The 26,715-nt window shown below is 37.1% G+C and overlaps 1 protein-coding gene and 2 long non-coding RNA genes across 3 annotated transcripts; all 3 read left to right on the forward strand.

The window, feature by feature from the left end:
* Window positions 1-6,038: 6,038 nt before the first annotated feature.
* Window positions 6,039-8,387, forward strand: LOC134745203 (sulfur globule protein CV1-like). Its single transcript, XM_063679200.1, has 2 exons — window positions 6,039-6,051; window positions 7,688-8,387. The coding sequence occupies exons 1-2, from the start codon at window positions 6,040-6,042 to the stop codon at window positions 7,919-7,921; spliced, it is 246 nt and encodes an 81-aa protein (XP_063535270.1). The 5' UTR covers window position 6,039; the 3' UTR covers window positions 7,922-8,387.
* Window positions 8,388-19,678: 11,291 nt separating this feature from the next.
* On the forward strand, window positions 19,679-23,230 carry LOC134745255 (uncharacterized). Its single transcript, XR_010128148.1, has 2 exons — window positions 19,679-20,139; window positions 22,958-23,230. It is a non-coding gene; the product is annotated as an uncharacterized LOC134745255 (long non-coding RNA).
* Window positions 23,231-23,736: 506 nt separating this feature from the next.
* On the forward strand, window positions 23,737-25,401 carry LOC134745256 (uncharacterized). Its single transcript, XR_010128149.1, has 2 exons — window positions 23,737-23,785; window positions 25,128-25,401. It is a non-coding gene; the product is annotated as an uncharacterized LOC134745256 (long non-coding RNA).
* The last annotated feature ends 1,314 nt before the right edge of the window (window positions 25,402-26,715 follow it).

Genomic DNA, 26,715 nt, shown 5'->3' on the forward strand with positions numbered 1-26,715 from the left:
AGTTATAACTAGTAAAATATGCATATTATTTTTGTTATGTTGCGACAACGAAAATAAATGTAAATATTGTATTTTCAAAATATGTTCTTATGTCAGTGATGTATTATCTTTATGAGAATAAATGTCTTTAAATCTAAACCTAAACCTAGTGTGGAAGTCCGAGCTAGTACTATTCGGCGGCGCGCACCGCGTGCTTCTTCACCACTCTGCACAGGCGGTGCGCGTCCTTGCTCTGCAGAGTGCGTGCTAGCCCCAACACCATCTTGAACATGAGCTTCAGCAGGTTTGATTACCCTTACATGAACCACTGCATGTCAATACATATACACAATAATGTAAAGTAAGGACTAATTATTATAGGTTTAAAGAAAATTTATATTTGTATTGTAGATTTTTATTACTGATTTATTTTTGATTTGATTGTATGTTTTGAAATTGCTGACATTTTTAATTATTATTTTTAAAAACTGTAATAGATGTCATATATTAAAGAAAAAAAAAAAATTATATTATTTTTAACTTATTTATATTTTAATTTTTTTATGTCAATGATTTTACAATGAATTTTATTTTTTAACAACATTATTTTATACATTTTTTTATAGTTTATATTTTAATGATTTTATAAATGTCAGTAAAGTCCAAATATTCTTTATAAATTGCTGTTCTGTTTTTAATTTAATTTAATTTATTTAATTGTAATCATGCTTTGTTACATTGTAATGTGTGGACCTATGTTGTCTTTTAATAAACGGATTTATTATTTATTTATTATTATTATTCCTAAGCCTCCTCCACACTCGTGCGCGAATCGCGGCGCAAAGCCGCGAACGCGAGTGTGGAGTCTAGTTCGCTAGACGCTAATCAGTGAAATCGACTCCACACTCAGGTTCGCGGCTTCGCGCCGCGTAGTCTGGAGCGGGCTCTAGAACCGCTCCAAGGTCGCGGTGCGGTGCGGGAGTGTGTTACGGCTTTAAGAGCGTTCTTACAAGAAAAGTCGAAATAATGTAAAATTGATGATATTCCCGACAACATTTAAGATTTTACGCTCATTATTAGAAATAAAGAGTACTTGTTCCAGTAAGAGCGTCTTCTTATCTTTAGGAATATCGTTGTACATTTTAGAAAAAGGACTAATTCAATTAGTAATGATTTTTTTTCTGATGGTCGTTTACGAAAAACCGCGTGAAGCACTGAATTGTGAGCTCTTATTTGTAAATTTTGAGAAGTTTACTCTGCTCAAGTTGGATATTTTGGATTACTAATATCCTGTACTTTAGGAATATCGAACGATATTCTTCCTACATGCTTTTAAGAAAGAGAAAATCAATGTTAAACGAATTGAATTTTCTCTTCGAAACAAGTGTAAATTCCTACGAAAATCTACTTAGTATCGAAGTCATTTTTATACACGAGCAATCTACAACGTTTGCTTATACTGTTGGTATACATTTGTGTTTATCAAATTCTACTTAAATTTTTTGGCAATTTTTTGAAAACTACTCTATATTGCCGATGACGCGCGCTGGCGATCTCAGTACCGCGGCAGAGCTTGAAGAGGTCGGACCTGTGTCGGTCGGCTCCGCACGTTTTCGACGGCGACAACGAGGTTTTTTATCGTTGTGTGCGGCAGGCGCCGTGTAAAACGCTATACTGTGTGCGTGTAAACTGCGACTGAGAAACTTTGATCCGAGTACTGTATTTGTTGTTATAGTATTATAATATAGTATAGTAACATAACAAACTTCCGAACAACAATAAAAATATTTGAAATTACCTGACATTTTATAGGTAGTAAATAAAATTAAAAAAAAAACAGCCAAGTGCGAGTCAGACTCGCGCACAAAGGGTTCCGTACTACGCACAAAACGGTAAATAAATCACGTTTGTTGTATGGGAGCACCACTTAAATATCTATTTTATTCTGTTTTTAGGGTTCCGTACCCAAAGGGTAAAAACGGGACCCTATATTACTAGGACTCCGCTGTCTGTCTGTCCGTCTGTCACCAGGCTGTATCTCATGAACCGTGATAGCTAGACAGTTGAAAGTTTCACAGATGTATTTCTGTTGCCGCTATAACAACAAATACTAAAAACAGAATAAAATGTGGTATTTCCTATAAAAAGGGACCTTATTGTCGATGGCGTTTACGCCATTATAAACGATGCTCCGATATAACTAAGACTGAACTTGTATAAGTTTTGAGTATGTATTACTCATCCTCCTTATGAACCCTGGCAGTACCTACTGGAACTTAGGTTTGGTGCAACATAGGCGCACACTGTTTTGATCATTCGACTCGTCTTGATGAGCAACTTGGGAGAGCAGTACTCATGATAGAGCTGATGCTGAACCGTGGCAGTACCTAGTGGAACTTAGGATTGGTGCAACATAGGCACACGCTGTTTTAGTCATCCGACTCGTCTTGATGAGCACTTAGGAGAGCAGTGCCCATGATAGAGCTGATGCTGAACCCTGGCAGTACCTAGTGAATCTAAGGTTTGGTGCAACATAGGTACACGCTGTTTTAGTCATCCGACTCGTCTTGATGAGCACTTAGGAGAGCAGTACCCATGATAGAGCTGATGCTGAACCCTGGCAGTACCTAGTGGAACTAAGGTTTGGTTGACATATCAGTCTAATTTGACAGATTGACAGTTTTTGTCATTTTCAGTGAAAATTATCTTTTTGGGATATAATTTAGCACCAAGTGACATTGTTAAGTGTAAATTTATACAATCTGTCAAAATTGTCATTTTGCGACATTTTGACATTTTTGGATCCCAAATCGAAACGGTTTGTCCGATTTTGATAGGACCTTCAACATTAGTCATGGGATGGAAAATGTAATTTGACACATCTGTCAAAACTATCAAAATTGACAGTTTGACAGTTTTTGTCATTTTTAGTAAAAATTTACATGTTTTGTTAAAGTTTGGTACTAAGTGACATAGTTTAGTGTTGTTTGACATATCAGTCAAATTTGACAGATTGACAGTTTTTGTAATTTTCAGTGAAAATTATCTTTTTGGGATATAATTTAGCACCAAGTGACATTGTTAAGTGAAAATTTATACAATCTGTCAAAATGGTCATTTTGCGACATTTTGACATTTTTGGATCCTAAATCGAAACGGTTTGTCCGATTTTGATAGGACCTTCAACATTAGTCATGGGATGGAAAATGTAGTTTGACACATCTGTCAAAACTGTCAAAATTGAAAGTTTGACAGTTTTTGTCATTTTTAGTGAAAATTAACATGTTTTGTTAAAGTTTGGTACTAAGTGACATAGTTTAGTGTTGTTTGACATATCAGTCAAATTTGACAGATTGACAGTTTTTGTCATTTTCAGTGAAAATTATCTTTTTGGGATATAATTTAGCACCAAGTCACATTGTCAAGTGTAGATTTATACAATCTGTCAAAATTGACATTTTGTGACAGTTTGACATTTTTGGATCCCAAATCGAAACGGTTTGTCCGATTTTGATAGGACCTTCAACATTAGTTATGGGATGGAAAATGTAGTTTGACACATCTGTCAAAACTGTCAAAATTGACAGGTTTTGTCATTTTTAGTGAAAATTAACATGTTTTGTTAAAGTTTGGTACTAAGTGACATAGTTTAGTGTTGTTTGACATATCAGTCTAATTTGACAGATTGACAGTTTTTGTCATTTTCAGTGAAAATTATCTTTTTGGGATAGAATTTAGCACCCAGTGACATTGTTAAGTGTAGATTTATACTATCTGTCAAAATTGACAGTTTGTGACATTTTGACAGTTTTGGATCCCAAAACGAAACGGCTTGTCCGATTTTGATAGGACCTTCATCATTAGTCATGGGATGGAAAATGTAGTTTGACACATCTGTCAAAATTGACAGTTTGGCAGTTTTTGTAATTTTTTGTGAAAATTAACGTTTTGTTAAAGTTTGGTACTAAGTGACATAGTTTAGTGTTGTTTGACATATCAGTCAAGTTTGACAGATTGACAATTTTTGTCATTTTCAGTGAAAATTATCTTTTTGGGATATAATTTAGCAAACAAACCATGTTCATTTTCACTAAAAAAGACAAAAACTGTCAATCTGTCTAATTTGACTGATATGTCAAACAACACTAAACAAAACTTTAACTTCAATGGCCATTAACGTCTCAAAAATTTAATTCGAATTAACTTTAATGCAATTGGTGCGTAATGCAATTGGTTAATGGCGGAACTAATGGTTAATGCAATTGATCAATGGTTAATTAAAATTAACAATTACGGCCAACACTGCTACATATAGCTAGAATAATTTCGCTACCCAAGCGGTACCCTGTACCTGTACCAAATGTAATGACGAAACATGTAAACAAGCGAGTATAATTTCTTTCTAGTATAAAATAATTCTTTTATAATACAAAAGTAAGTACATTTGCACTGGATTTAGTATTTTCGTACCAAATAACAATAATTAGGATTTTAAAATTTAAGTACAGTTAGTGTCGTTATAATTGTTTTCAGTATGCTTCACGAAGGATCAAGATTATTTAATCCATCATTGTAGTGCGAGCGAGAGGGAAAAAGTGGAAGAAGGGATCGGCATACTGAGCTCGCACAGCCCGCCGCAGCGCGTAAAATACCTAAACTCGCTCAACGCCGAAATGTAATAGCGCTCTTAACCGGTCAACAATGAACAAATTAATAGAATTTGGGTAGTTTAAAAAAATAGAAATGGGTACTAATACGTTAACACAAAATACGCTTTTTATTAGGGTCCCGTCTAGACAGTTAAAATTTGTACGGGTCTCTATTGTTTCCCATGAAGTTTTAAGTCGTAACGTATTGTTTGTCCACATTTTCGTTAAGTCATAATTTGGTTTTTCTCAGAAACGCGTAACGTTTCAGGATTGCCATAAAACAAACCTTTTTTATGGTGAGCGTTCTTCGCGCGAACGCGGGCGGCGCGGAGCGGCGCGATGCGGTGGCCGTCTATAATACACGTGCACGGGTTTGATGCTAGAAAGATATCGACCTTATTCTTATTTAATAAAGTCGATTTTTGTATTGTTTGTGTTAAAAGCGCCATCTATTGGGACTCTCTCTATTCTATATCGAACCCCAGGGTACGTAGTTCACAAGACGGTCCATAGGTGGCGCTATAATCAGCTTAGGATAGAAATAATTTTATTTTTTTCCCTATAAATTACAGTAAAACTTATAAAATATCAAATTTAATGTGAGTTGACTAATCAAATCTAATCCGGTATTTTACATGCGCCACGCCTCTAGCCGCGTCGTATTCGCGTCAAAAAATCAAATGGATTGATCGCGCCCGCTCCGCGCCGCTTCGCCATCGCGTCAAGATCGCTCCTAGGACGCTTCGCGTTCGTGCGTTGATCGCCTACATAAGACGCTACGTGATAACAAATGCTAAAAAGTAAGGAACCCTTCGTGGGCGGGTCCGACTCGTACTTGTCCGATTTTTTATAATAATTAACAAATGATTAACCGTCCTACTGATCTTTTGTTGCATAATGTTTCTATGCTCATGTAGATTATAATAACCACCAACATACAAATCATCGCGTACGAAGTCGCGGGCAACAACCAGTAATATATAATTGTAACACTTGGACAGCTTGTGCTCAGTTACAACCTTGAAGGTAAGTAGTGACAGCGAATATGTATCCAAAAGTACAAAACACCGACCATGCTAGTCCTCCGCACCCAGCATCACTTCCTCAATATATATCTTTTATTGCGGCAATTTGCAAACATCGGCGACGAGTAGGTACATAATTGATACAGTTTTGCCGATTGACCTTGGATTAAATGTATGACATAAAATAAATCGTCTTTATTTTTAACTAATTACAAATTAGATCTTTGATATTTAGCAAAAGGTTTATTTTACGATTTATTTTGTAACGGATACGGGTTTTGGTATCGCGTATAAAACAGTCGTTGAAGTTGATAGTGGCATCATAAGTTTTTGTAATTTTCGAGTGAATTCACACTCTTTACCTCCAAGTCCTCCAACCATCAACCATGTTCAAGCTGGTAAGTCAATATCATGTTTAGTGTATAAATTTCATATTTTCGGGCCTTTGTAAAGTCTATGCTAATTTCATAACTTACGAATTAGTTTTAGGTCCCATCCGTTGTTGTTATGTCATTAATTGTTAGGTATCTTAAAGTTTTGGCAAACAATAATCTACTCGTCCATGGGCTACTTAGTAACTTTAAATATAATTACTTGCTTTAACTAGATAGGCTAATAGGTTCAATAGGCATTCCACGCATACACAGACTGGTTTCATTTAAGGGCAGTTTTCGTTTTGCAGCATCTAAATGCTGGAATGACCTACCTCCTCCGATAAAGAAAACGAAATCTCAGTACTTACTTACTTCCGTTGGCGCTACAACCCTTTGTGGGTCTTGACCTCCTTCACAATCTTCCTCCAGTTGTCGCGGTGCCTAGCGACCTTCTTCCAGTTGGTTAAGTTTCCCATCTTCCTTAGATCTTCCTTTACACAATCTATCCAACGCTAATTAGGCCTGCCATGCGGTCTTTTTTGATGCGGCGTCCACCTTGTCATTACTTTTGCTGCCCTCTTGTCCGGCATCTCAGTACATGTTTAAAAAAATGTGTAAAACCTGGTCTGTCTATCAAAACAGAAGGCATTGTGTAATTGGTCGCCAGTAAAGGTACCAGTTGCACGATGAATCCCTTTGATAGTTGTTAATTTATAGTGCCAACAATTTTTTAATACATACCTTTAATCAACATCATTACTACTATGTATTACTATCAAACTATATACCTATTACTAATAAAGCCTATAAAATTATAAACTATCCAATAGTCCACACAATCCACCTTGGCAGCAGTAGTAAGTAGTAGTTAGTAAGTTAGTTAGGTTAGTTATTTATTTAATAACTAGTTAAGAATTAGCTTTAAGTTTTTGGTTGGGGACTGGAAATCAGCGGTCTCGCTGAGTCTCATCCATTTTACTGCAAAAATATTTGTAATTCTATCTGTTTTTTTTATTGTACTCGCAATTCATTGTTTTTGTGTTGGTAAATAAATATATTTTAATTTATTTAATTTATTTATTTATATATTGTATTAAATCAATTCTCGTTGAAAAAGATTCTCAAACATGACAATATTTAGGTGTCATATTCAGACATCTTTATTAATTCGCCATTGCTCTTTAAAGTTGTATATGTGTGCACCCCAAGAGTGACATTTATTGTTATAATATTATCTATTTGATTATTAAACATAAACATGAAAATTGGTTCATTTATTAAAACCCTTAAGGCTAACTACAACCCTATATCTCATGAGCATAGCTTAACCGGTTATTAAGATTATACAAGCACCTAAAAATCGAGATTTTTCTCACTGACTGACTGATCTAACATCAAAAATCTAACCCATTTCCAGATGACCTAACAAGTTAAATTTTACATCCAGCTGGGCAATTGTGTAGTTACGAACCTAAGAAGAACTAAAGAAACGGTTTTTTTACGATATGTAATATTTTCCAATAAACAGTTTTTCTGAGACCTGTGTATTTTTTATCCAACGTGGGCCGAAGCTAGTTTTACATAAGTTACGGATAATGCCCATGTTATGTAGCACCCTTACAATGGTGATGGTACCGACCAAAATGTGTTTAATTTCTAGGTGTTCGCCATCCTCGCCGCCCTCGTGGCGTTCGCCGCCGCCAAGCCCTGGGGAGTTTCGTACGGGGCTCCCCTGGCGTACGCCTACGGCTCACCTCTGGCGTACTCTGCACCCGTGGCATACGGCACCTATGGCTACGGTTCGCCCGTCGTCTCTGCCTACTCGTACACTCCGTACGCCGGTGCTCCTGTCGCCTACGCCGCTAGCCCTTACTCTTATTACCTAAAACGCTGAATAGGACCTGAAATTTTTCTTCATTATGGATGACATACTTAATCAACGATTTACAATAAAGTTGTGTTTTTAAAACAAGTGCGTTTAATTTTCTCATGAAATATTAAGACGTGGCAGACTCACATTATTTTTAATGTTTTTGGATTATGTTTCGTTGAGGTTTTACCGCTACAGCTCAAGGTGAGGATATACATGAAGTTTTGACCACACAGTTAGTTCGTTAATCTGTGCTGTGATTATACATTCTTTTGTTTCCAGCCGAACTATTCGGTGAGGCCTTGGTTATAGTTTAGTTTTCAAAGCAAAGATTCTTTTAAAATAATCATTATTCGTTCCTCCTTTACAACCGGACCTAAACATGTATATAAGTAAGCACATCTTCATGGCTTTTACTACATTTGAAATACGGCTGTAGTACAGCTGCCGGTGCTACTCATTGTCAGAGGTGTCATTTGGAAATACAAATATGGCTAGAATTCTATTAATTGTAAGTTTTCAGTAAATTTTATCATGTTTATATAGGGTGGGCCAATGATAAACGCATTTTAACGAAAGACAAAAAGAGAATTTATCACTGGCCCACCCTATACAATATTTCGGCAGTACATGTATATTTCTTATATGTATACACGGTGGCTAAAAAATAAGTGCATTCCCGTTGCCAGGGAAGTTTCTGAATTATGCTGAGCAACTTTTTACTATGGGATGGGACCAACCCCGAAATCTTTGGCTGTTTCATACATTTTGGCTGGTCCATTTTCTATGGGAGGGTAAATATTTTTTTCGCGATTTCGTGGTTGGTCCCATAGTAAAAGTTGATCAGTATAATCCCAAAACCTCCCTGGCAACAAGAATGCACTTATTTTTTAGCCACCCTGTACATATATGTATAAGAAATAAATATGTAATGTACCACACAAATATTACAACACATGATATGTTACAATACCAACTAAAATGATTATTAACAAACTAGAAAAATATACCTTAACTTTATTTTATAACTGGAAGGGATCGCTTTTTAGCGATAAGACCTCTAGTTGTGTTTCTGTTTTCTTTTGTATTGTTTTCTTGTATTGAGGTGTGCAATAAAGAGTATTTGTATTGTATTGTATTGTATAACTTTGTTAAAGCTATTTCAATGAATATAAAAAAATCATACTATTAGGTTTATCTTTACTGTCACTGGTAAATTGTGGTCAATATCGAAATTCCATAGTAACTGTTATTTATAAATGATCGTTTTACAGCTTTTATCAGTACTAGCGGCGGCGGTCGCCGATCCACTCGTTTTTACTTCGCCATATCTGGCCTATCCATTTGTAACACCATACGCGGCGCCCTACACTTCAGCGGCGCTGGTGGCACCAGAAATAGCTGTACCGGCAGGAGTACCAGCGGGACTATCACCTGCCGTGCCAGCTGCCGCTGTTCCTCTTTCATCAGTGTCTGCTTATTCCTACGGGTCTTCATACAGCATTCAAGATTACGCACCTCTAGTCAACACGGCGGCTGCGCCTCTTTACAGCTCAGCCTATAGTATGCCATATTCTTACGCTGACTGGTTCTACCGTAGATAAAATCAAGAGAATAGTGAAAATATCGCCTTTTTTGTCATGTAATTCTATAGGTCACCAAGTAACACTGTGCCAAAATGTATTGTGAACTTAAAAACGTCCAAAGCAAATATATGTATTAAAGCATCTTAGAATAATGATATTTTCTTTTATACTCGTAGCGACACCTTTACTTACCAGCGTGTGTTCAAGGCAAATATTTAAATCCAGTGGGCGTTTTGATCTTATGGCATCATAGTCTTACCATGATCAGGTGTGGCTCACCCCGCGATTTCGTCGCGTCGCTACAAGTACATGCGGCCCACACCAATTTTGGTGTCTAGCCCTATGGCTAGTTGCTGCGCACCGCTACGGAACGGACTCCTGTTCGCGCTTGCGCCACCTAGCGGCCATATTTGTCGTAATAGACGCGTTTTATTAGAGAGTGAATCTTCTGTACCTAGTACTATTATTTATTCTGTGCCATGATCAAAGTAATTTGTTTAAAATGGTGTAAGAGGTTAACATTTAAATAATACTAGCGACCCGCCCTGGCTTCGCACGGGAAAACCTTAACAAATTATATACCTAAATTTTCCTCAAGAATCACTCTCACTCTATTGATAGGTGAAAACCGCATGAAAATCCGTTCAGTGCCTAGTTTTTGAGTTTATCGCGAAAATTATGTATGTATACAAACAGACAGACGCGGCGTGGGACTTTGTTTTATAAGATGTAATGATTGACAGTCTTAGAACTTTATTATATAAAGGGTACACGGAAAGAACATGTCTAGTCACTTTAGTAACATTTTGAGTAATCGCGGTTTTAAAATTTGAAACCATGTCAAAATGTATGGCAATTCCGTGACCAAGTCTTTTTTAACTAAAAAAAAGTTGTGTTACATATATTAAACAGTGGTAGCAAAAGATATAACTAATAGTTCATTCATTTTGAAATGAAAATCTTATTTTCCGAAAACACTGACTAGACATGTTTGTTTTTCACTGTTGGTATTTAGGTATATTTTTCCTGTTTAAATAATTATGGTCACGTGCAATAATATCGCACGTGATGACAAATGGGCAAAGTACGTGACAGACAAGTATATTTACATGTGTATGACTCCGTATATTTACAGATATTTCTACGCATTTGATTGAAACGTAAATAAATAGATTGAAACAACTTTTCCAAATAGTCAATTTTGTTGGTCCCAGTTGAATCCCACAAGACTTTATTAAGCCATATCCCTTTTACAGCTAATTATTCAAGCTAAGCTAAAAATTCAAGCCTCTTAAGCTTAACAGAGCAAAACGAATTATCTACGACAAAAATATAAAAAGGGTAAAAAATTATGTATCTTGTAAGATATGTTGCCAAGTCAATCCATTAATTACTTTTCTTTAACCATTTGGTTAAAGAAAAGTAATTTGCTTAATTTTGGCGGTACAGAAAAATAACCTTCAGATATAGGGTAAACTCGCATTATTCGGTGACACGCCTAATTCGGTGATACAAGTTATGAAGCATGACACCCACCCAGAAAAGCTAGTGAATTAGGGCCTTTTAAATGGGACCTCACGGCTTTACGGCTTCGGCGGCTTTGCCGTGAGGCCCATTTAAAAGGCCCTAATTCACTAGCTTTCCTCGTTTTTTTTAGGGTACCTCCCTTACACGTAAAGTGGGTATGTAAATTTTTTTCGCTCGCACCCTATGGTGTGGGGTGTCGTTGGATAGGTCTTTCAAAACTAATAGGGGTCGTCATAAAACATTTTTTGATAATTATAATATTTTCGAAAATAATCGCTCTGAAAGATAAAAAAAAAATTGAATCCCCCCCCCCCCTCCTCTCCCTTCTGAACCATGGGACCAAAAAAATAAAAAAAAATCGTGCAAGCAAAGCTTAGTGAATACTGAATACTTTCAAGGAAAACAATAGCGATCATGATCGGTTCAATCATTTTTGAGTTTTTGCAAAAAGTTCCCTTATTAAAAGTGTGGCTAAGATAAGGCCTTTTGCTTGTTACAATACAGAATACAGGGTATATTTTTGTACCCTGTTTGTGGCAGTCTAATATGACGGAAAGGTAACTACGAAACCCTACACTGAGCATGGCCAAAATTATGCTCTTGGCCGGTTTTTTAGATAGCCTTCGGTGGGGTGGGGCCACCAGGAGAAATATTAAGACTTTTTAAATATGATACCAACTGACTGGGTCTCGCATGTGAGTCCTGGTGAGATCCTAAGTTATTATTGCCATGTATATGCAAGTCGATGACATTAGGTATTAGACTGACCTTTTAGTTTAAATGTTATAAACTGCACAAGTGTAGGTGTATCAGCATCAGCTCATATAAATTTAGAAGATAAGAGTGGGCATATTTTAACGAGTACCATTAGAGCATTTGTCTACGCAAGTATAAGTAGTCGACCTATTACTACTAGCCATTCAATCATTAAACCCCTCCTATTAACTTCCCCTTATAAATAAATGACTTTGACCTTTCATTGCGAACTTTATTTTCAGCTTCAATAAGTCTTTTCTTTTATAGGTAGGAAAATAATAAAATTATGATTCGGCAGAGGCGTCCTTTGTGTAAACCTTTTTATGTATTCTGTAACTTACCTACTTTCGTCGTAAAATTAGGTATGTACGTAGATATTTTATTTTGAAATTCAATTTATTTTTAGAATTTGTATCAAACTCTCTTGAGACGTAAAACAGTAGGTAAGTAGATTAGTTAGGCACCTAAGCTTTGCAATAAATATAATATTTGGTCTACATAATGTATTTCTTTAAGTACTTATTAAAAAAAATAACATAATTAAATATACAGAGGTACTACAATACAAATACTAAACTAAATTAATAACTAGCTTAAATCTAAAATAGGCCCTTGAGGCAGTGTAGCAAGGATGCTGGCGGCATTTTCTCGTTGTATCACAATATTCGCAATGCTCATACGTTGTGCGAGGAAGCCGCCTGCTCTTGGGTCACCAGTTACGTCAAACAGACGCTTAGCGTTTCTGCAAAAAAACTTGTGCACTCGGACCCCATGGACCTAGAGACCATGTATAATTTAGTTATATAAATTCGTGAACTACCCACTCTATTATACTCGTACATAGCTATTTACAACGTTACAATGTGTAAAAACAGGTCGTCCATGTCGGAGCATGTCAGTTAGGTAGGTAGGGCTAACTAGGTAACTATGAACCCATCCGTCACAATGTCACAATACAGGCCTTGAAAGGGTGTTATTACTGTTATTAGTTGATATTATACGGCATAACCGATTATGTTCGCTATCATTGTTTCAAGTTGTTTTCAAGTTTTATTTAGCTCTACTATCATGATTTGTTTCATATTTCTGGGCCTGTAGTTGAAAAATTGAAGAGGGGTGGGAGCAATTATTTCCGAAAATAGTTATACAATCAAAAAATTACACCATCTACTTAATTCAAGCTTCTTTAAATGCTTCTTCCTACAATGTAAAGCAATTATGTGTGCTGGTTTCATTGCTATGTCTATAGTTTTTGCCTTGCGCACACGACGTTGGCGACTATAATTATTATCTTTAATTATTAAAACAAATGGTATGACTAAACAAGATAATCAGCAGTAAATTATTTATGACAACCGATTTCTTTAGATTAGGTCTGAATTTAGTAGACTACCCCCCCCCCCCCCCCCCCCGACCCACCCTAACCCACTTATTGATAAATCTACATGCACAATTAGTTAATTTATCTTTTACCTTTTTTTACAAATACATGAGTTAAAATTACAGATAAATAAAGACAAACGATTAATAGGTAATTGAGGCTTGTAGCGTGCTTATCAGTTATCACAGACCTGCTTTATGAATAACGCCATAATACTCTTTGAAGGGAAATAAATATTAAAATATGTCACATACCCACAAACATGAATCCTGAAAACAATAATAACTTCTTTATTTTCTTCAGTCGTGTAAAAAAATATATGACAATTATACACACATTAACTTTATGAGAACTTCTTACCTAAGTAATCAACTAATCACCAGGGGCGTATTTACCCTAGGGCCAAGGGGGCCATGGCCCGGGGCGCGGGGGGCGGCGCAGGCCGCCGCTGGCTTTCAGTTTCGGGTGCCTCAGTGGCGCCCGAATTAATTGGTTTTTTTGTGGTGTTACTGGTACCTACCTACTAGACATAATTTAATTTAAAGTAAGTAACTATTCGTTGTCTATTGCCAGTTACATTACAATTTTTACAGCGCATTTGCGCCCCTTTGCCTTCTACCTTCTTAACCCACGTCGGATTGTCGACGAGTTCTCATGATGTCGCCCTGTGACGTCGCTCTTCACATCGCCCTGGCCGCAGGCTCCCGTTAATGCTTTTTAACTCTGCATGCTTGACGTTGGCATAAACGCCGTGAGCGACGTCTAGACGCCGGCCATTGCGTCAGTAGCCACTATACTTCCTATGGTAAATAAAGGCATCGTGTACGACGTCCGTACCTCTGTGGCGCACGGCGTCCAGACACTGACGCCGACGTGAACCGGAAACCGTACACTATAATTATTGAGTTATAGAATTCAGAGGTGGCGAACGGGTCAGTCGGAGCCTAGCACAAAATACAAAGCACGTTTTTTTAGTGAGTACTAAATTTCCCATCATTCATTTAGTGGTTAATTACTCAGCAAAACACTGATCAATATACGCAAAAATCATATTGAATGATAGAACTAGGTATTGAATAAAAATAGAGTTCAGACACGATACGACATGGTTAGTTGTTTCAAAGGTGAACCGCAAGGCAGGAGGCCGAGATACTGGAAAAGGGAAACATAAGGTGTAGAGTTAAAAAACAAACAGACGGACCGCAAGCAGGGTATTGAGCTAAAGACCCTAGCAGGGGCCTATTTACCCTAGGGCCAAGGGGGCCATGGCCCGGGGCGGCAGGCTGCGGGGGGCGGCGCAGGCCGCCGCTGGCTTTCAGTTTCGAATGCTTCAGTGGCGCCCCAATAAAAAAAAATTGTGGTGTTACTGGTACTAGACATAATTTAATTTAAAGTAAGTAACTATTCGTTGTCTATTGCCAGTAGTCACATCAAAAATTTTACAGCGCGTTTGTGCCCCTTTTCCTTCTACCTTAATTCTTTACCCACGCGGATTGTCAACGAGTTCTCATGATGTCGCCCTGTGACGTCGCTCTTCACATCGCCCTAAGGCCGCGAGCCTCCGTTAATGCTTTTTGGCCCTGGTCTGCAACAAACGCCGTAGGTCGCGTCCCGCGTCCGGCGTGACGCTGTACGCGACGTACGAATGCTTACTATGGAAATGCACTATAGTGGTCTCTCTCACACGCCAGACGCCGCGGCGGCGTAAAGCGTTTGTTGCAGACCAGGGCCTAACGCTGCATGCTTGACGTCGGCATCAACGCCGTGAGCGACGTCTAGACGCCGGCCATTGCGTCAGCAATCGCTATACTTCCTACGGTAAATAAAGGCATCGTGTACGACGTCCGTACCTCTGTGGCGCACGGCGTCCAGATGCTGACGCCGACGTCAACCGAAAACCGTACACTATTAACACTATAATTATTGAGTATAGAATTCAGAGGCGACCTGGGAGTTGGCGAACTGGTCAGTCGGAGCCTGGCACAAAAAACAAAGCGCGTTCTTAAAGTGGGTACTAAATTTCGCATCATTCATTTAGTGGTTAATTACTCAGCAAAACACTGATCAATACACGCAAAAATCATATTGAAAGAGAACTTATAATACCTAGTGGTATTGAATAAAATTAGAGTTCAGACACGACACGACATGGTTAGTTGTTTCAAAGGTGAACCGCAAGGCAGGAGACCGAGATACTGGACAGCAGAGCCCGAAGGGAAACATAAGGTGTATAGTTAAAAAACAAACAGACGGACCGCAAGCAGGGTATTGAACTAAAGACCCTAAGATACCGAAGGGAGCGCCATTTAAGGCTGAGATGCTGCAGAGCCGCTATTATAGGTACGACCCAATTTACAGTGTTATTACTAGTGGCTCTGTGAGCTGCAGACCTCGCGTTAAGCTTAGAAAATGTAAAAGTGAAAAATACTTCGTTCGTTGAGTCGTTATCACGGTCAACTCACAATGGTCTTAAGCGTCATATAGATAGACGCTTTTGGCGCTTTTAAGTCCTTTATGCCAATTTTCGCATTTTGGAAAAAATCCTTAAACTGGAACGACAAAAAAATCTATTTAATCTCTTTTTTAGTTAATTTTTAATTTATTATAAGTTAATGGTGAAACGCGGTGTACATATTTAATTAATTGTGGAGGTGCGTAGGGAATCTGGTTCTGGCTGCAAAACAGCGCTGAAGTGTCACCCATATGGTATATATATTTTCAGCATCATGCTGACGCCAAAACCGTTTGCCACATTATTTAGAAAAATAATAATAATAATAATATAAGCCCTTTATTCCAAATAAATAAATTCATGAAATTACATTTAAATTAATTAACTTATAAGATAATTATATAATATTTCAATTTCAATTAGTATTATTATTATTATTATTTATTTATTTATTTTGTGAAGTTTATTTGGTTGCCCAATGTTGGGCAAAGGCCTCCTCCATCAAATGCCATGACATTCTGTCGGCCGCCAGTCTTGTCCAGGTATGGCCCGCAAACAGTAGTATCTCATGATTCCATCTGCGCCGGGGACGACGCTGTGGTCGTTTGTCTTCACGCGGCCACCAGTGGAGTACCCGTTCGCTCCACCTTCCATCTTGAGCTCGGGCTACATGTCCTGCCCATCTCCACTTTGTTCTGCAGGCTACATCCACCACACATTTCAGCCCTGTCCTCTGCCTTATGTGGCTACTCCTTATTCTGTCATGGAGTCTTAAGCCCAGCATACTTCGTTCCATTGATCTTTGAAAGACTTGTAGTTTCTTAACTGTCGCTTGAGTAAAGACCCAGGTTTGGCATCCATATAATACAAAAGGCATTATTGTGTTTTCAAAGACTAGACTAGAAAAATATATATATTAAAGATTTATAAGGTATATTTAATATTATTAGAATAGTTAATTTATATTAGGTTAGTTTATATTCTGTACCTACTTTTTTGTGACAATAATGCATTTTTCATTTCATTCATTCTATAGAATTTATAAATATGTAACAACAATTAGTACCTACCTAAAATTATTTAAGCATAGATATTATGTAATTTATTGACTTGTAAAATGACTGCTTTTTACCAATAAAACATCTGAATCTGAATCAGCCCGCGCAGCATGGTTCCCCTATCACTAAGTCCGTCACTTTCGCACTCACATACTTGTTAGAACGTGACAGGCATAGTAATAAGCGTACCGTGCTACGACGCCTGGTCACAAAATTTTACGAGAATAAGTTAAGAATTGCGACCTAAACGAAGACCTTCATAAAAATTATGGCGGACTAAAAGGTCAGGTTGCGAGCCCTGAAAAGCTTAAGTCGCGCTTTCCAGAAGACCCGAAGCATTCCTGAATTTCCAGCAAGTCGCGCCTCGTTTTAATTTGAGCGAACGCCAAAGGTCGAGTAGCAGGAGAGCCGAGATCACATTGGTTCCAAGTTCCAAGCCAATACCAATAGCTCTCCTCTCCTCCAGCTCGGTCTTCGACCTTGCATGGACGCTCTTTATGCGGAGCTCGGCCTTTGGTGTCACTATAACGTGGTCATTGTTCCAATCCCAAACATTGATTTTTCCCACCTCGACCTTTGGCTTTGCGCGGAAAAGCGCCGCAATTGTACGATCCGGGACTTCAGCACTCTGCAGAGCTCATCTTGGCCATAGGTTTTTGTCCCAGCTCAGCTCCACCAGCGCTTTAAGCTCTGTTCTTCTGCAGTTCGGCCTTCAGCCTCACAGGGCAGCACACCGCTATCGGACGCTCCGGGTCTCCGGCCTTATGCAGAGCTCGGCCGTCGGCATCGCTTACAATTGGCTATAGGTTCGATTCCAAGCTCTGCAGAAAGGCACTGCAGAAAAACTATGCTTTTGTGTTTGTTTCATGGGGCGCCAAATATGTAAATACGCCTCTGTAAATACCTACCTACTGTTTATGACCAAACATAACAAATCTAGAGTTCCAAGTTCAAGGATCTCGTGATAATACAGTCCAATGAAAACCCATTCACTTGATAGCTGTTTAAACGGCAAATTACAATTACATATTTGCACTATCAACTTTATCTTTAGGATGGATGATTCATAAAGAAAAATAGATATATTAATTTTCAGTTCATATAAATACTTTATTTAGGCGATCTAATAGAACTTTTAAATTTTTTGCCAGCGGATCTTGCTCGTACTGACATGTAAGTGGATGTACAGACGGGATATTTTTTATACCACACCAGTTTGTAAAGGCTCTTCCTTGTACTTCAAAAACTAATTAGAAAGTTGCGTTTATCACATGTGAGGCAAAGTAATCTGATGCAAATTTTAAGTTGTTTGCTCATGTTTGCTGTTAGAATTGACTTTTAAATGATGATTTTGAATGATAAATATTTAACAACGTTGATTTGGATTTTATTTCATATTTTACGGTTAATATATTTTCCTTGCGTTGGTGTGGTGAAAATTTTTGTGTCACTCGGTGGCAAAATTTGTTTAACCCTCATGCCTTGAAACCCTCGCAACGCTCAAGATTCCACTTTTTGAATTAGGAATCTTTCGCTTGCTCGGGTATGAACAAACACGAGCGAGTAAACAAAACTTTTGCTTTTTACAAGAAGAAAACACAAGTATTGCACACTCTGATTAAATTGTTAATCTAATTTTGTGATGTGGATGTGGACGACAAAATGAAATTGGCTCGCCGCTCCCTCTTGAATCAGATGTGGACGCAAAAATGCCAAACCTTAAGCACGACTTACTTTTCACGGTAAAAGAAATTTATAGTAAGTTTAACATGAAATGATTCCCAGAGTATTATTTTATTGACATTTGTATTTTTGATTTTTAATGGATTTTTATTTTTGACATTTGTATATATTACTATATTTTATTTTATAATGTGTGATTTTGATATTTAATTTAGGGTGTTGTGTATTTTTAATTTTATTTGTATTGTAATTTTTGACATGTGTTTTTGACATTAAAGATTGATTGATTGATTGATACTTATCAAAAGCTATCGATGAAATAGTATCCCTTATTTTAGCATTAAAGGGGTTGGCAATTAAATCAAAATATACTTTCACATCTGTAGACCGGAAAGGCGGACAGTGTAAACAGTCCGTTAATAGTAATATCAAATTACCTACACACAGTGTGTGATGTAAACAATTCGCCTACGTACGAGTACTAACAAAATTAACACACACCATTTGAAGTTATAAGTAAAACCTATAATGAATGGACCCCTAATTGACCTACATTTAAACGTGTTTTTAATACCCTTCAAATAGCGCGTAGGCTTTATAATAATATTTGCCCATTTCCGTAAATACTTAATCCAGAACATCAGGTACTTATTATATTCTAAAATTATAATTTTTTTATTTAGTATTTTATTAAAAACGTACAGTTAATGGTATATATTTTTAAAAAGACGATAACATAAACTATCTTAAACTTGTTTATCATGTTGGCCTTATGAATAATCCAAGTTTGAGACCTCGAGCGCCGAACGCAACTTTGTCAAAAGTCGAAAAAACCGCGAAAATTCCTAAAAGACTAGTTTTTGATAGTACCTTCTCAATCCTTCCCTACTTTTAAACTACTCTTCTCTACTTTTAAAGTAGAGTCGTAGGGTTATAATCGCCCAAATAAATAAATAAACCGAAATTTTCGCTGTTTTTTCGATTTTTGTCAAAGTTACGTTCGGTGCTCGAGATCACAAACTTGGATTATTCATTGAGCCAACATCATGCAAAAAATGGATTCAGCAGATGCATCATGCAGAACTACCGGATTTGACGCAAACGAGCCCCGTTACAAAAGGCGACAGTTACCTACTGGATTAATAGGTACGTGAAAGGAATTTCTTAATCCATAAAACTCATTATATTTCAATTGCTCAAAGTGCTCCTCTTCTTACAAATAACGATATCAAAGTGATAGATATACAAGCGAACCTTGGGTAGGTACGAGTAGGTACTAAGATTGGATATCGCTCTGCCGTAAGAATTGTCATTCCCACTCAATGCGAGCATATTTATTTTATTTCTAAAATAAGAAAATAAGGCTCTTCCTTTGTAGGTATAAACAGCAAACTGTGGGGTCTGCATTCAGAAACAACAAATTCAATTGAAATGTTATCTGACTATGTCGCCCTCTCACGAACCAAACAAACGCTAACAAAATAAAGCGCCTGCATGCAACACGTTTCCAATCCAATCTCAATACACAAAAGTACATTCACACATCCTCGGGACGTAACAACCTCACGAGATAAACAAGATGAAACCCGTTTATTACTAACCTTTAGGAACATAATAAAATGTACTTTTTTAGTCCCGGTTGCGCCTGGATCCAGTTCGTAGAGCCGACTGCAAAGGTCATTGCTGCTACTATTTGCATTCTTGCATAGTACTCGCGTGGGGTATAAAAACCCCGTCAGTTCTACGAAGGGCATCATATATCCCTGGATATTCGAACTACTTGCAACATGCAGAAGCTGGTAAGTATTTGTTTAAATTATATTCACCAATTGTTAAATATAATGTAAATATTGGCAAACATGGCAAACGGCTTTAATAATTGAAATTCATTAATTTTATAGTTTGCATTACACTACCATAGGTCCTTAGTTCTTCGTGTTTTTGACAATTAGAGTAAGTAGATTATGGATGGTATGTCTCCATGACTACGATTTTCAAAATGACATCTACTTCATGGAGACTATATAAAGGAGCCAAATCTCTATGTATGAAAAGTGTCCATCAAAAAACAGTAATTAGGCGGCGCAATACAACCAAAAACAACCTACGTAATTTGGTCGGGTTATTTGTTTGTCTTTATATGGTTCATGTTATACTCATGTCCCAGAGCCTAACTAGCGCCACCGGAGAGATTAGAAACTATTATTTAAAGCTGAAAGCGGTCACTTTTGCAACAATTCTGCCATAAGAGATTGGCATCCTTTCTATACCATCCATAATCGTAGTCGTACGTAGTCGTCTCACGTTTAAGCTTTTGCTTTTCTAAAAGCGGTAGGTATGTATCAAAGAGGATATAATAGGATAGAACTAGTGAAAGAACATGGGTCAAAATCATATAAAAATTATTAATGCAAATAAAAAAAAAACATTTATCCATATTTAAATATACATTTTATTGTATTTTTATAAATCTTCTTTTTTTGTTTTAAAGTGTGTCGATAGATGGCAGTAAATTTACTGTGGTTACAAAATTTACTATGACAGTACCGCTTATCTTATTATATCCTCTTTGCTGATACGTTAAAAAATGTTAAATAACAAACGAAACCGTCAACGCCCTCTCGTAGGCCAAAGGTAGTGACGCCATCTGATCGAGAATCAAATTTTCGTGATTTTCGAGGCACGTTTTTTACTTAAGACTATATCTATCTATTACGTAGTTATATCTATCTTTGGTATTTATAGTATATTCATATATGTAGAAGCAGGTAAGTATTATTTCGAGACCATAATCAAATAAACCCACGCATGATGTCCTTTTCTTAAATGTTACTTGCTATTTTTATTATGTATTGATAGTTACGTATGTGGTAAATATTTACAGAAGCTATGTAATAATTATTTTATTTATGAAATACTAGCTTTTGCCCGCGATTTCGTCTGCATAGAATTAAAAGGTTGTAGTTTCACAGCTCAGTTCCATAGTAAATTACACCCCCTTTTTCACATCACGGGATGATTTTTGTGAGGATAAATATCCTATACTATACCTATCCTTTCCAGGGCTTCAATATATCTCTACCTATAGCAAATTTCATCTATAATTCGGTTCAGAAGTTTAAGCTGTTGTGTATTATCAAATCAAAGAAAGACAATACAAACGATACAAATATTGTTTTCTTAATGAGTCTTGGCCATATGGGCCGCTATCATTATCGATAGTGCGTTTAAATATTCTATTTATAGCAACAGCCAACGTCTCTCACAATGATTTAAGACTTAAGTAATGTTTTACTTAAGTGTTATGTGTTCAGCTCTGAGTCTTATGTAGTAAGCTTTACTTGAAGCCGACACTAGTACTCGTGTTTAAGTTGTAGCGCCAATTCGAGGCTGTATTTAGTTTCATTAACCCTTTGTTTATGTCTCTGGTGGTGTCTATCTATCTTTTACAATCAAATAGGTATATGAGCAATTTTATTTTCACATCACCAATTCGAAATAGGGGTTTTCCCTGCTAGGAGGGATCAAAGTGGCACTTTTCTTCCCTGCTAGGAGGGATCAAAGTAACACTTTTCTGTTCTAGGACCCTATTTTTACATTTTTGTGCACATTATTTTTTTGCTTAAATAATATTTTTAAACATCATAATTACCTCATAGGTGATGTAAAAAGCAGTATGTGTCACATGGTAGCAAAATTATTTTCATCTTGGGCGTAACACACTTGAATCCATCACTACGCTCACGATTCTACTTTAGAATCCCTCGTTACTCTCGGGATTCTATTATAGAATCCTTCGCTTTGTTTAGGATTCAATGTACGCCCTCGCCGTAAATATGTCAGTTTGCTCCCTTGTGACACGATCTACTATTATATTACCATTTGTGTTATGACATGTATTTACCAATGAAAGTAGAGCCTTAAACATTTTACGGTTTAGACTCACTTGTTTTAGTCACTCGCGTGACATGATTTAATGTTAGTATGTCTCACAACAGTTTAAATTCGATGAAAGTGGAGCCACTAGAAACGGCAAAAGGACTATTCTCTTTTCCGTCTTTTTTTTCTCATTTTATCTGCAATCGACTAAAATCTGATGTTCTGTCTTTTTGAGGGTTTTGAGATACTAGAAATACTCTCTCTTGTTTTATAGAATTTATTAGTAGCAGTATTTGCGACCTTTTCAGCGTACTCGGATTGTCATTGGTGTACACCAAGTCCCCTTGCAAGTTTGTATGTATGTTTTTTTAGTCGGTCTTTGTACTTAACACAATATCTGTGCCCAACGGTCAGTGCCTAATGCTACTGAGTACCTACTTTGCTAACATTCGTTATCTATCTCTACCTGAGATTTAACTATTCTACTTTTCTATTTTTAAAACACTGAATTTAAATTATGCATTACATAAATAAAGTATTTTTGTGAACTTACTGATAATAATAATAAAAAACATTAAGAGAGAAAGCTCCTTAAAGGGTAAGCAAACTAACCTATTGTTGGCACCCCGTCAATGGCAGGCCCCATTAACCTTTTTATAAGACAACAATTATGAGACTCATCTCATGCGGACTTTGACCTAACATTATGTACTTTGTAATAACAGTTTCTTATTCCAGTTGATCTTTTTCGCCCTGCTGGCTATGGCATTCGCGGCGCCCGCGCCCTCGCCACCGCTAGTGTACTCGGCCCCGCTGGGCTACCCGTCGCCGTACCTGGCCGGGGCGCCCGTGGTCTACAACTCCCCCTACCCAGCCTACTCGCCCGGCCTGTACCCAGCCGGCGCCCCCATCACCTATACCAAGTACTTCTGAGGACTTCGACGACATCACTTTTAAATCAGGATAATTCAGACAGTTTGAGAAATTCGCAATAAATTACCGTTCCGCCTATTTTGTGTATTTTTTTGTTTTTTGTCAAGTCGCCTCTATCAGAGTAGGTACTTTAACGAGACACAGGGTTAAAACGTTTCGGAAAACAGGCATCTTTCCTGTGGACAGATAGTTAACAATTTTGTTATATTTTACTAAGACCTTCATCATACAGCTTTTAATAAATAGAAAGTTTAACATGGAAAAATAAGCTTTAAAAGTCATTTTTTTAATGATATACACAGGAAAGACTAGCTCATACTAAAAATGTTTTTGATCCAAAAGTATTTAACTGCAATATTTATAGTCTACGAAGTTATCAAAAGCCTAATCTTAATCATTTTACCTTCCTGTACTGGGAGTCTGATCTCAGCAAAGGAATATTGAGTATTGAGTAAGCCCTACTATGATAATCTTGCCCGGAAGACCCGATTAGTCTGAAGATCAGGGTCACTTTTTGTTTAGACATGAAGCAGCTGGTAGCGTTGGGTGTAGCATATATAAGTTGTCGTTATGTTAGAACAATTATCACTTGTTCCCAGTACAAGCTCGACATCAACCATGTTCTCGAAAATTGTAAGTAAAAGTTTAATATGATCTGTTCTGCCCCGTAAGGAGAAGATAAACTTAATAGTTTTGCACAATAAGTTATTCATAATTGAATAAAACAATAGGACCATTAATACGTTCGCCGTGGCAATTAGTGTAACTCGTAATTAAGCATAGGTACTTTGCATGGGGTCTTGCGACCCCATTCCGTGGTGGACGAGTTAAGCTAGTAAGTATGTTTGTTTAGAACATCTTATCAACATAATTCGGAATAACTTTATGGCTAACAATGCTCATTTTAGAATTTCAAAATTTAATCTACCGTAACAATGCATCTACGAATTTTCATAAGGATTGTAGCAACTGTGGTCAAATTGTTTTGAAAATCGAAAAATTGTGATTGCGTAGGTGCGATTTAACACCCGTAGTTAACTGTTTAGACGTCTCTTTGTTCTCTCGACTATTTTGTCTATACTTAGGTATATAATTATAAATAGTATCGGCGACTTCAGATTTTTACTGTTTATTTGCCAAAAAATGCTAAGTATTAGGTATATAGTACCTAACTAATTTGTCCCCTAACCTATTTGTTGTATTAAAAGTAATAAATAAGTAGGTTGCGAAATATTTTAACATTTTTATTAAGTTACTTAACACAGGTAAGGTAACTGCAATATGCTTATACAATGTTTTTTTATTATATTCTGTGTTTCCAAATCTGTTTCCATACTAGCACCAAAGATAGGATTTTTATTTTCAAAAATCAAGGTGTACCTAATAAATATGTCGGAATAGAACTCATTGAGCTTAGCAACAAAGGTCGACCAAACCTAATACGTAGAGATTATAGTATATTTGGATGGTCATTATCCGAACACACTATATATGACATTACTCGTACGTAGGTAACTAAGCAAATCCTTGCATTACTTTTTTTTCTTTATCGAATACATCGCTTCATACAAACCAGTGAAGGCACGGCATTTAGTCTCGTAAATAACTGCCCATAACTGGATATTACACTGACTCGGCTAAAATCAGGTGGGTGCACGGTAAGAGCTGAAAATATAGCACAGCCGCGGTTAGTGCATTAGCCAATCAGTTGCAAGGGATTATGAGGATTTATTTGCAGGCAAGCTTATGAGCCTCGTTTTAGCATTTCGACTGTCTAATATTTTTATATATATGCTTGTGCATTAGACTAGACATAGATAAATAAATGTTTGGAGCTTTCTTTTATCAACGTAGTCTAAGCAGAAGTCGGTAAGTAATACAACTTCTGTTGGTAACGTGACTCATATGGCAACTACAAAAACTACTGCTGCCAAAAATTACGCATACAATAAGTACAAAAAGTATTTATTTTCAGCTTGCCTTCCTTGCTCTCGTGGCTGCGACTTTCGCCAGCCCCAAGCCTGAGCCGCAGGTGGTGGCGTACTCCGCTCCCGCCGTTGTGTCCGCGGTGGGATACTCCGGCTACTCCGCGTACTCCCCGGTAGCCTACTCTGCCCCGCTCGCCGCCGCCCCTGCCTACCCCTACGCCTACTCCGGATACTATCTCCGTTGAGTATTGGATCTTATCACAGCTGAATATGGTATTTGAGCCGCCTCTCGAATTTCAATAAAGTTTTTTTTAAACTGTCCTTTTATGGTATACCTACTTCCTTAAATAAGTTTCATCATGTCATACGTGTAATACGTGTAATGAAAACAAAACCTTATTAAAGCATTACTAACGCTGTGATTTAAGCATGTTTGACAAAGTTGGACGAAAACTTTACAACCCCGAACTTTTTCTAATAGGTACCCGTTTACTAGCAACCATCAAAAATTAACAAGTACATTCGAAGGTAAACATATTGATCCAGACAAAAATATGTGAACACGACTTTATTGTCTAAGGTGTAAGAGCGTACACATATTTTTGAATCTTTGGGAATGTATAATATTTATGCCCTTGACTACCTATGTCGGACTTTGCATCTAATCTATTTATTTTTTGACAAGTATTTCGTTGCGCGAACAGGGTCCCTTTGATTACCATACTGCACGCTTTATTATCAATAATCCAATTAAGTACATGATTTAATGTCTAATTTTATGCATCAACAAGGAACAGCTGGACGTGAGCTTAGAGAAAGTCCGTTCCTAAGGCATTCAATAATAATTATATTTTTTATTAAGTCGTTTCGCCTCTTACTACGAGCGAATGCATAGATAAAATATAACAAAAATACCAAATTCACATTGATTTGCAAGTTCGAATAGGCCCCCTGGTATATTAAGGAGAAAACGCTCGAGTCGAACGTTTTGTTTTAAGAAAATAACGTCGTAATATTACCGCACGTCACAACAAAACGTGCCGTATTACGAGTAGGCATTGATCAATATATATATGGGTGCTTTCCAACGAGCATTACTGCCTACATTTGCTATTGATTCAATTTCAGCCTTAGATCGTAATGTATATTTTTATTTACTTTAAAGTAATTCGTTGCCCCAACAGGGTCCGAATTTTGATTACTCATTCATACTACCATGCTTTATTATCAATAGTCTAATTAAGTACATGATTTAATGTCTAATTTTATGCGACAACAAGAAACAGCTGAACGTGAGCTTTGAGAAAGTCCGCTCATGAGGCATTCAAATTATTTTTCACGTCACCTTTTCGAAAAAGGGCTTATTTCTCCCCGCTAGGAGGGATCAAAGTGGCACTTTTCTGTTCTAGGACACGATTTTTTTTCATTTTTTGCATACTATTTTTTTAGGTAATTAATATTTTGGAACATAATAATTTCCTCATAGGTGATGTGAAAAACAGTTTGCTCCCTTGTGACACAATATACTATTTTTATTAAGTACCTATTCGTTTCGCCTCTAACTACGATCGAATGCACGGCAGAAAGATAAATTATATATATCAAACTAGCTTTTGCCCACGACTTCGTCTGCGT

This window comes from Cydia strobilella, chromosome 11 (assembly GCF_947568885.1).
Source record: "Cydia strobilella chromosome 11, ilCydStro3.1, whole genome shotgun sequence".
Taxonomy (NCBI): Eukaryota; Metazoa; Arthropoda; class Insecta; order Lepidoptera; family Tortricidae; genus Cydia; species Cydia strobilella.